The sequence below is a fragment of the Cyclospora cayetanensis genome, unplaced genomic scaffold, assembly GCF_002999335.1.
Source record: "Cyclospora cayetanensis isolate NF1_C8 unplaced genomic scaffold, CcayRef3 CcayRef3_contig_379, whole genome shotgun sequence".
Taxonomy (NCBI): Eukaryota; Apicomplexa; class Conoidasida; order Eucoccidiorida; family Eimeriidae; genus Cyclospora; species Cyclospora cayetanensis.
Window position 1 is genome coordinate 1 of NW_020312346.1, and position 10717 is coordinate 10717.

The following is a 10717-nucleotide window of genomic DNA, read 5'->3' on the forward strand; positions in this document are numbered from 1 at the left end:
TCTCTCTCTCTCTCTCTCTCTCTCTCTCTCTCTCTCTCTCTCTCTCTCTCTCTCTCTCTCTCTCTCTCTCTCTCTCTCTCTCTCTCTCTCTCTCTCTCTCTCTCTCTCTCTCTCTCTGTCTCTCTCTCTCTCTCTCTCTCTCTCTCTCTCTCTCTCTCTCTCTCTCTCTCTCTCTCTCTCTCTCTCTCTCTCTGTCTCTCTCTCTCTGTCTCTGTCTCTCTCTGTCTGTCTCTCTTCCCCACCCTCCTACGGCAATTCTGCCGCGAAAAAGCAGCAAGACATCAGATGCATGAAACACTTGCTCATACCTTCGATCAATGGAGCCGCAAACAAAACGAGGCCACTCCGCTTCCTCGTAGCCGTAAGTCTGCTGCCAAGGAACCTTTCGCCCTCCTCCTCCCGCTGCTGCTGCTGCTGCATCCGTCTTCCTGCTGCTGCTGCTGCTTCCATGAGGCGCCTCGCTTGCAGCCGCCGGAGGTTCTCGAGAAGCCCCCTGGTGCTTTTGCTGCTGCGCTCGGCTGCTGCTGCTGCTGCTGCTGCCGCTTCCACTGGTCGCTGCAAGTGCTGTGGGAGCAAGACTGCTCCTGCTGAGCTGCTGCAAGTGCTGCAGCGCAAGCCACGCCAGATGAAATCCTGCACCCGTAAGAGCTCCAATGCTCCTGTCGGAAGCAAGCAGCGAACCAAGCAGCTGCCGCACGTGCTTCAGCGTGATCGTCTCTTTGCTGAGATGCCAGATATCTCGAGGAGCCTCTTGCCACACCTCGAAGGGAGAAGACGCCTCCGCAGAGCCTCGATACGGCCCTCCTTCCGAGGCACTCGCAGCACTGCGGGTGCCTACACACTTGGAAGAAATAAGCGACAGCACATCCAGCTGCTGCTGTTGCTGCTGTTGCTGCTGTTGCTGCTGCTGTTGCTGCTGTTGCTGCTGCTGGCTTGAGGGGCCTTCAAGGCTGCTGAAACCACCACTGTGCGTCGAAGACTGTTGCTGCTGCTGCATGTGTTGCTGCTGCTGCATGTGTTGCTGCCGGCGCTGCTGCTCTGAGCGCCGCAGGAGGATGCTGTGACCACACTGCAGCTGCTGCTGCTGCTGCTGCTGCTGCTGCAGCGCTGTAGCAGCAGCCCCTCCTGCTGCTGCTGCTGCACCACTCGAACTCATGCCCTCCCTCCGCGGGAGGTGTTGTTGTTGCATTGCGCCGCTCGGAGGGAGGCAGGGTCTGTCCAGACACTCCGAGGCTTCCGCAGCGACTGCTGCTGCAGCGAAAGGCAGCGAGCGCCTTCCTCCGGAGCCTGGCGCGAAGCGCGCGCTTTGTTGCTGCCGTTGCTGCTGCAGCGCGATCGCCGCCGCGTGGGGACCAAATGCGCGGGGTACAGAGCTCCAGAGAAGCTCCGCCTCTGGAATTTCCAAGCTCAGCTGCTCTGCAAGCGCGTCAGCCCATGAAGAGGCCGTTTTTTCCCCACTCGAGGAGGGCTGCCAAGACGGCAGATCGTCTTGGCTTCCCTCCGTCTTGAGCGCCGCAACGCGAGAAGATCGACGCAGCTCGACAGAAGCCGCTGCCTCCGTCGCTGGCAAGGGGGGGGGGGCCCACCCCCTGTCAGCCTCTGCGACACTCCGCACGCTATCGGACAGATCCTGCCTGTGGGGCGGAGCGACGCAAGAAGGCGTGTCGGCGCACTTTCCTCCCCCGTCAGCAGGTGCTGCTCCAGCAGCTGCTGCTTTTGCAGCAGCTGCAGCAGCTCTTGCAGCTGCTTTTGCCGGGGGGGGGGGCCCCTCCAAGAAGTTGGGGGCCCCTGCGGGGGAGGGGGGAGATGACGGGAGCTCTTCGACATCCATGGTCGCCTCCGTAGCTGTGCGCAGGAGAGGCACGCATTCACCAGCGGCTTCCCCCCCCTCCTCTTCCTCTCCCCCGCCCTCCCCCCCTGGCAGCAGCGTCACAGCCTCGACCCCCTTTTCCGCTGTTGTGGCAACAGCGTTCGATGCCATTTCGTTCTTCTGCTTGTTGCTGCAACTCCTGCAACTGCTGCTCCTGCTGCTGAACTCTACGCGTGGCAGTCCATCTTCTGAGGCGCAGGCAGCAGTTGGAAACTGAAAAGCTCAGAGAGCCACTCTCCCCTAGTCTCCCACTTCTCGACGTGAAGAAAAAGCGCTCCAAGGCAGCCCTCTAAAGCTGTGGCTTTTGAGGGGCCCCCTGCGAGGCCCCTAGGGGCCTCGAGGGGCCCCTGTGGACTAAAGCCGACGGGGGAGGCGGGGGGAGGGCAGGGAAGAAGGCGGGGGGTGGCTGAGGGGCCCCCTTTGGACGGTCTGTGGGGCCCCCTGGGAGAGTCTCGCGCGTTCACATACAGGAGGCTGCGCGCGTGCGACTGCGACTTCTTAGGAGACGACGCGAGGAGGAGGAGAAGCAGAGGGGCTCTACAGACGGGAGGGCGTTATTGAGAGGCAGAGAGCGCGGCAGGAGTCGGGAGGGGAGGAGAAGGGAGAGCTCGGGGGGTTGCAGGAGCCGTGGAAAACACGGTTTGCCGCGACGCGCTGCGGAGCGGACTGGTGCGGCAAAAGACGGGGTGAGGGATCACCAGGGGGACGCTGCGCATCGGGGGGTGCAGAGAGGGGCCTTTTTTCTGCGGGAAAAACTTCCGGGGGAGTCGTAGACGCGGCAGAGCGTCAAGGGGGGAGAGGCGCGAGGGAGGAGAAGGGCGCGTTGGAGCGGAGGGAAAAGGCTGGAATCGCTGGTCGCGCCGGCGCGCGCGCTTCTGTTGCGACTGCGGGCGGTGTGGCGCGGACGAGACGCATTGAAAAGCAGCGGAGAAGAAGAGCAAACACCACCCAACCAACCGAGCAACCTCTCGAGTCTGCTCCACCAAGCTGCGTTGCAGTGTCTGCATGAGGGGGAGCCAGCAGGGAGGAGGCAGCTGCGCGGGTGAAACGGCGGTGGCACGCCTCTCTGCTCGTTGGTGCTCTCTTCTTTGGCTGCGATTTCTCGATTCCCCCTATTTTAGAACCAAGGGCCTGCGAATTTAATTGCGCAGACACACAAATTCAGACAGACAGTTGCAGCAGGCAGCGGCTCAGCCCCCCTCCCCGTCCTGCACTGGCTCATAGTCTCGCGGCTGAGAGGGCAGCAGCAGCTGCTGCTGCTGCTGCTGCCCTCTGCTGCTGCTGTTGCTGTTGCTCCTCTCTTCTCCCCGCCTTTTCTGCGGACGCAAATACGTAAATCTGAGGCTCCCTCCGCGCGTGCTTCTCCGCAGCTGCGCTCCAACTTCGCCTTTCTGGGGTGGGGTTGTCTCTGGCCTGCCTCGCGACTTTCGTGCAGACGCTTCCTGGTGGTTGCTGGCATGCCAGTTCGCCCGACACGGCACGTTTGTGTATATGCCGCCCGTCTGTCTCTGTCTTTCTCTCTCCCCTCCCTGCTCGCATTCGGCCTCGTTGTCTTGCGCTTCCCCATCGAGAGTAGCAGCAGCAGCAGTGGCAGCAGCGGGAGCTTCCTGCCTGCAGCTGAACGCCCCTCTCGCCTCCGCTGCTCTCAGGAGAGCCACTCTGCGACGCCTTTGCAGCCCCCACCTTCTCCGTCTTTCGACCTGCCTCCGTGGTAGAGGCTTCCTCGAGCGGAAGCGACGAGAGTTCGCGAGCTGCTGAGGCTGCGAGGAAGCAGCTCCTCACTCCTCTGCGGCTGTTGCGACGTCTTAGTAGCCTCTGCTTCCGGCAGGCGGAGGGCAGCAGTGCATATGCGCGCTGACGAGGCATCATCATGTGCTTCCTCCTCTTAGCTGCTGCAGCGGCTGCGGCTATGGCTCTGAAAGCGTAGGACGAGAAAAAAATACCGTTCTTGCTCTCCCCTGGGTGCAGCAGCAGCAGCAGCAGCGAGGCGAGGCGAGGCGAGGCGAGGCTAGGTGTGTGCACACGCGGAGGCAGGTATGGCGTTAGCAGTCACATCCATGGCGTCAGCAGCGCACGCGGATGGTGAGGATGATGATCGACAGCAGCAGCAGCAGGAGCAGCAGCAGCAAGAGCAGCGGCAGGAGGAGACTCAGCGGCAGCCTCGCCACAGGGCGAGACTTGCAAGAGTTACCGCCACTAAGGCATCAGCAGCAGCAGCAACAACGGCAGTGTTGCCCTCCTCTAGCAGGGAGAGTCTGAGCAGCAGCAGCGAGGGAGAGGGAGGCGCTGACGGGAAACTCCAGAGGATGCTGCGAAGACGAGCAGCCAGACAGAAAGCTCCTTCAACGCAGGAGTTGAAAGAGGAGAAGCTTGAAGAGACGGAGAACGCTCAAGGGGAGACGCTGCAGGGTGTTGCTAGACTTGCAGCTGCCTCAACTCGACGGTCTCCTCGAGTGCAGCAGCAGCAGCAGCAGACGGCAGCAGCAGCTGTCAGCAGCAGCAGCAGCATGCATGCGAATCGTGCAGCGCCAGCCCCCTCAGCCGCCTCCTTGGGGCCTCTTACAGGGGGCCCCCCCTCAGAAGCAGCAAGCGGTGCTGCTGCAGCAAAGGGGCCCCTGGCGGAGCTTTCTGACGGGGAAAAAGACTCCACGACAGCTGTGCCTCGTCGCTCTTCGCGGCTGTATGCGCTGCCCTCCCCGAGCAGCTCCAGCAGCAGCTCCAGCAGCAGCTCCAGCACAGGAGTGTCTGCAGCAGCAGCAGGAGGAAGAGGCGGGGGAGGGGGGAGGAGTTTTTCTCCCCCTGCTGCAGGCGCCGTGAAGCGTCCGGGGGGGCCCCCCCCTCAGGAGAAGCGGCGGGGGGGCCCCCCCAGCCTCACGGCAGTGCCATCCGTCAAGGAAGGCAAGCGTCGCGAGGCAGACGCGACAGTCTTCACTGCTGACTTTGGGGGTGTAAAGGACTGTCGGCTAAGAGCCTTGCTACCCGAGGAGGCTGCGCAGCGAATGCAAAGACGCTTCAGCGCAAAGCAGATGCTGAGCAACACTGCTGCCGAGTGGAAACGTGCGATTCGGGGGCTTCTTTTGCAGCAGGAGCAGCAGCAGCGACAGCAGCTAGACAGCTGCCTCGAGCAGAAGGAAGGCAGCCGAGCAAAGCAACAGCAACAGCAGCAGCAACAGCGGGCGAGGCTCCCTCGCGTCTACTGCCCTTACATGCCCGAGGCTAATGGCGACGGTGTCATGCGTCACTGCGGACCGCTGTACAAGGATCTCCTCGAGATTGTGAAGTGTGGCAAGCTGTCTTCGCATCTGCAGGTGTGTGGGGAGGGGAGAGGAGAGGAGGGGGTTGGATATATATATATGTATATGTGCATACATGTGTGCGTGTGTGTGCGTTTTTTGCCTTTTTTGGCTTTTTTGCGTGTCAAGTGCCTCCTCTTTCACCTTCCCTCTCCTTCCTCCTCCAGCAAGCAGATGCAGCGCTGCACTTGCTTGCCGGCTGCCAGGGAGGGGGCCCTTCTTCGCGCTGTCACCGCTTGGGGAACGTGCATGCATTTACGCATGCATGCATGCATGCACTGCAGACGCTGTCTGTCGGCTGCATGCGCTGCTTGCAGGTCGTTGAAATTCTAGACGATCGACACCCCCTCCGCTTGGAGACGCCGCTGGAGCAGTCCGTCTTTGCTTTGCGGTATGTGGGGCCCCCCATCCCTGGCGGGAAGAGTGGGGGCCCCTCGCAGGGGGCCCCTCCGGGGGGGCCCCCTCCGAAGAGGGTTCTTTTTGGGGAGAGAGTCGGCTTCGTGTGCTCTCCTGGTGAGCGGGAGGCGCTCACTACTTCGTCTCTCCTACCGAGCAGCAGCTCCCAGCAGCAGCAGCGGCAGTGCGTTAAGAAGGCGAAGCAGAAGCAGCAGCGCAGCAGCAGGAGTCAGAAAGGCGGGGAGGAGCAGGAGGAAGAAGAACTGGAGGGGGAAGAAGAAGAAGATGATGATGATGAATACGCCTACGCGCTATCCTTCTGCAGTGAGGCACTGTTGCCGCCGACAGAGAGGTTCCCAGAGGACGGAGCGGCTCTAGACCGCCTCAGTGAGCAGTTATTGCTCTCTTCAGATGGTGAGCAGCAGCAGCAACAGCAACAACAACACAAGAGGAAAAAAACGCACCAGGCAGTTCCGTGGCTAAGCGCTCACGAGTCTGAAGGGGAGTCTGAGACGGAGAGGTTCGCAGATTCGGCAGCAGACAAGCACTTCTTGCCATGGGATGCAGCCCCTTTCAATTCTAGTGGTGAGTTGCATTTGTGAGACCATCTAAGTGTGGGGGGGAAGGAGAGGAGAAGGGAGGAAGCGGGCGGGGGGGGGGGGTATGTGGGGTAATCTCTTTCTTTGCTAGTATGTGTGTATCCATGTGTGTGTGTATGCACCTATGTATGTGTGTGTGTATCTATGTATGTGTGTATGTATCTATGTATGTGTCTATGTATCTATGTGTGTGTGTGTGTATCTATGTATGTGTGTGTGTGTATCTATGTATGTGTGTGTGTATCTATGTATGTGTGTGTGTATCTATGTATGTGTGTGTGTATCTATGTATGTGTGTATGTATCTATGTATGTGTGTGTGTGTATCTATGTATGTGTGTATGCACCTATGTATGTGTGTATGTATCTATGTATGTGTGTGTGTATGTATCTATGTGTGTGTGTATCTATGTATGTGTGTGTGTATCTATGTATGTGTGTATGTATCTATGTATGTGTCTATGTATCTATGTATGTGTGTGTGTATCTATGTATATATCTATACATGCATATAACTATGTATGTATGTGTGTATGTATCGCGTTCTTCCTCTGCTTGCATGTGTTTTTTGCGGGAGCGTAGCGATCAGCAGCGGCTGCTTGCAGCGGATGTCGTTTTGGCTGTTTGCGCCTTGCTGGAGCTGCCGTTTGTTGTGTTTGATTCTGGGAGTTACGCTGTGTAGATGCACAAGCTGTGCTAATGCATGCGCACAGGGCTGTCGCCAGAGCTGCAGCTGCTGCCGCGTGAAGATTCCTTCATGCTGTCTACACGCCGTGTGATGAATGCAATTTGTTGCGCATCACACTTTTGTCTCTCCTCCGTCTTTGGAGGGAGGCGAGCGCGTCTAAACTGCGAGTGGCAGGTATGTAAATACGTATAGATAGATACAAGCATCTATTTACGTCTTTGCGCACCTGCAGAGGATGCTGCTTTTTTGCGTTTTTTCTCTCGCCCTCGCTCTGGCTTGCTTGCTGCTGGCTCTTTTTCTTTTGAATCTCGTCTCGGGTGGCAAGCGAGAAAAGCGCTTATTCACACTCTTGCGGAGACGCCGCTCCGTGTGTTCTGTGCCTCTGAATCCTCGTGCGTCTCGCCTCCCGTGATATCGCCCTATTGCAGTCTCTGCGTGGGTGTCGGTTGCTCTTCAGGTTGTGTACGTGGATGGATGGCCACACGTGATTCTGTGCTCGATCCCAGACGTTCCCCTTCTTCATGGGGAGCAGCTGTTTGTTGACTATGGAAGCGCTTGGTACGAAGCGGCCGATGCAGCGTCGCTGCGGAATGCTCGGCAGCAACTGCGTGGCATGCGGCTGCTGCAGAGGCGGGGAGGCGCTGCAGCTGCAGCGGCCGTTGCAGCGGCTGCTGCGGCTGCAGCTGCTGAGGATGACGAGGATGAGCAGACTTACAGTCATGACCAACTCTGCGCGCTGTGCTACGCAAACGCTCTGCCAAACGCGCTCATGCCGCAGCAGGCGGCGGCGGGCAGAGGGGGGGGGGGACGCTCGAATCAACGCCAGCAGAAACAGCACCAGAAAGAAGAGCAGCGGAAACGGAAACAGACTGAAGAATCGGGGAGTGAAGATGAAGAGGAGGAGGAAGAGGCGGGGAGGAAGGAGGAGGGGATTGTGTGTGACGGGTGCAATCGAGCGTTTCATCTGGAATGCGTTTGCAGAGTGCAGGAGCCGCCTTCGAGAGACGTTGAGTGGTTTTGTTGTTTGTGCATGCATTTCGCGAGGAGAGTGTTGAAGGGGCGTTTTTTTATGGGGACTGGAGAGGCCAAGGCGCATCAGACAGTCAGTTCTGCCGAAGCAGCGGCAGTAGCGGATGCAGCGGGAGCATGCGACGACGTGGCAGTTTCAAACGCAGCAGCAGCAGCAGCAGATGCTGTACTCCCAGCCCCTGATCCTCAGCTCGTTTTGCCTCCTGGTCTGAACGAGGCTGCAGCTCTCGCAGCAGCTGCTTCTGCCGCTGCAGCCAACGCTGCCGCTGGGAAGTCGCTTTCCTCCTCCGCTGGAGAGGCTGCCACTGCAGCTGGTGGTAACGGTGCCGAAGGAAGGCTCCCCTCTTCGTTCCCCGCAGCAGCAGCAGCTGTCGATGCCGCTTCAGCTGCCGCTCGAGCGGGCTGTTGTTCTCCGCAGTCGTCCTCTGCAAGAGCTCCTGTCTACGCCTCTCTGAAAGCCGCATGGAGAGCTGCTGCGGGGGGGCTGCCAGTGCCTCGGAGAGCAGCAGATGCTTCGCCGTCTGTCGCAGCCGCTGATGAAACTCTCGTCGCCGTTCCTCTCGAGGGAGTTTCAGGAGGACCTGCGCTGCCGGAAGCTTCTCCGCTGCAAGTGCTGAAGCCTTGCGGAGACTGCAGGAAAATGTTTGGTCAGGATGCCAATGCCATAACGTGCAGGTGTGTCTGCAGAGAGGAGGGCGGAGAAAGGGAGGAAGGATTAGGGAGATGCAGAGAAGAGAAAGGGAGGGAGGATTAGGGAGAAGCAGAGAAGAGAAAGGGAGGGAGGATTAGGGAGATGCAGAGAAGAGGGAGGGAGGAAGGATTAGGGAGATGCAGAGAAGAGGGAGGGAGGGAGGATTAGGGAGAAGCAGAGAAGAGAAAGGGAGGGAGGATTAGGGAGATGCAGAGAAGAGAAAGGGAGGAGAAAGGGCACACCTGTGCCTGAGCGTGATGCGACGCCTCGTGAGAGACGCCTCGCAGACAGACAGGAAGACTATTTGAAGGGGAAACTCTCTTGGTGTGAAGTAGACAAAAAGGACATGTTTGCTGTGTTTCTCAGGGTGCACAAGCTGCATTTTAGCCAGAGCGCTGTGGTGGACGGCAGCTGGGGAGATTCGCCACTCGTGGTGTGTCAGACGGTTATTAGGGCATGTAAGTAAAAGCTACCATCCACGACGAGCTTGAGGGAGGAAGGAGAAAGGCAGGCATGCCCTTTATCGCCATATCTGTCTACCTGAGAACCCCCGATGATTCTTCCAGATCGAGAAAGACAGACAGAAAAGGAGAGAAAGAGAAAAGCGCTGGTTCTCTCGACTCCCTGGAAATGAAAAATCGCATGCATATAGATATGTGTCGATCTCTCTCTCTCTATATATATATATGTAGATGTGTGTCGATCTATATATACATATACATATATGTGTGTATGTAGATATGTGTCAATGCATGCATGCATGCATGCATGCATGCATGCATGCACACACACCTATACACATACCTATACATACATGTATATAGAGTTCTCTGTATGTGTGTGCTGTTGGTGCATGCTTCAGTAACTGATGCCCTCGTTGCCTATCGGCGCGCGGAGTTGGAGACGGAGGAGGCACTGAGAAATCCGCAAGAAGGTTCGCTCGCACATTTGACTGCCCCTTTGGCTTTTCATGCAGCTCAGTTCGAGTAGGGGAGGGGATGATTGAGGGGAGTGCCTGTGTCGGTAGGCGCTTCGCGAAAGGCTTCCTCACTGCACGCTGGCTCTGTGTCTAGGCAGGCGTTCGTGTGGCTGGCAGTCAGTGCAGTCACAAGTGCGTATGGAGACTGGGAGATATCTTTGTGTTGCGCTTCCAGCAGCTGCCTCCATCTCGCCGTCTGCTGCCGCTGCGATGATTCATCGAATGGGCTCATCAGGCACACCCTTCGTGCCTTTGCTCGGCATCTACCCCGGGAGAACGCGCGTGGAAAGAAAGTTCAAGGAAGGCCTCTTCGTGGTTCGTCGAGAAGGATCCTTTTTGCAAGCGCTTGCTGGAAAGCTTAAATGATGTCTTGTGTTGCAGCCGCAGTCGAGGAGGAAGGTCTTGTCACCCTTTCCTTCATGCTGCTTACTGCGCACAAATCTTTGTCTGTCTCTCGCTGTCTGTCTCTGTCTGTCTGTCTCTGTCTCTCTGTCTGTCTTAAGGAAGGCCTCTCTTGTCTCGCTGTCTGTCTTGAGGAATGCCTCTCTTGTCTCTCTGTCTGTCTCGCTGTCTATCTCTCGCTGTCTGTCTCTGTCTCTCTGTCTGTCTTGAGGAATGCCTCTCTTGTCTCTCGCTCTCTCTGTCTGTCTTGAGGAATGCCTCTCTTGTCTCTGGCTCTCTCTGTCTGTCTTGAGGAAGGCCTCTCTTGTCTCTGGCTCTCTCTGTCTGTCTTGAGGAATGCCTCTCTTGTCTCTCTGTCTGTCTCGCTGTCTATCTCTCGCTGTCTGTCTCTGTCTCTCTGTCTGTCTTGAGGAATGCCTCTCTTGTCTCTCGCTCTCTCTCTCTGTCTTGAGGAATGCCTCTCTTGTCTCTGGCTTTCTCTCTCTGTCTTGAGGAAGGCCTCTCTTGTCTCTCGCTCTCTCTCTCTGTCTTGAGGAATGCCTCTCTTGTCTCTGGCTTTCTCTCTCTGTCTTGAGGAAGGCCTCTCTTGTCTCTGGCTCTCTCTGTGTGTCTTGAGGAATGCCTCTCTTGTCTCTCGCTCTCTTTGTCTGTCTTGAGGAATGCCTCTCTTGTCTCTCTGTCTGTCTCGCTGTCTATCTCTCGCTGTCTGTCTCTGTCTCTCTGTCTGTCTTGAGGAATGCCTCTCTTGTCTCTCGCTCTCTCTCTCTGTCT

The 10717-nt window shown here is 57.7% G+C and overlaps 2 protein-coding genes across 2 annotated transcripts; one reads left to right on the forward strand and one right to left on the reverse strand.

The window, feature by feature from the left end:
* Nucleotides 1-6: 6 nt before the first annotated feature.
* On the reverse strand, nt 7-997 carry LOC113146538 (serine/threonine-protein kinase fray2-like; the record flags this gene model as incomplete). Its single annotated transcript, XM_026334172.1, has 4 exons — nt 967-997; nt 895-932; nt 550-824; nt 7-308 (listed from the first exon to the last, which is right to left on the reverse strand). Coding segments are annotated over exons 1-4 (646 nt in total), but the record flags the coding sequence as incomplete, so codon positions are not given.
* Nucleotides 998-5465: 4468 nt separating this feature from the next.
* Nucleotides 5466-9910, forward strand: LOC34624219. Its single transcript, XM_026334171.1, has 6 exons — nt 5466-6144; nt 6907-7019; nt 7303-8334; nt 8440-8549; nt 8932-9023; nt 9720-9910. The coding sequence occupies exons 1-6, from the start codon at nt 5466-5468 to the stop codon at nt 9908-9910; spliced, it is 2217 nt and encodes a 738-aa protein (XP_026189956.1).
* Nucleotides 9911-10717: the final 807 nt, after the last annotated feature.

What these genes read in the sequence shown, in the direction of transcription:
- LOC34624219 (XM_026334171.1), top strand. Translation starts at nt 5,466, where the DNA reads ATGCGCTGCTTGCAGGTCGTTGAAATTCTAGACGATCGACACCCCCTC. An exon ending in GTCTAAACTGCGAGTGGCAG is followed by an intron (nt 7,020 to 7,302) that starts GTATGTAAATAC and finishes GTTGCTCTTCAG; the next exon opens with GTTGTGTACGTGGATGGATG. An exon ending in TCAGACGGTTATTAGGGCAT is followed by an intron (nt 9,024 to 9,719) that starts GTAAGTAAAAGC and finishes TTGCGCTTCCAG; the next exon opens with CAGCTGCCTCCATCTCGCCG.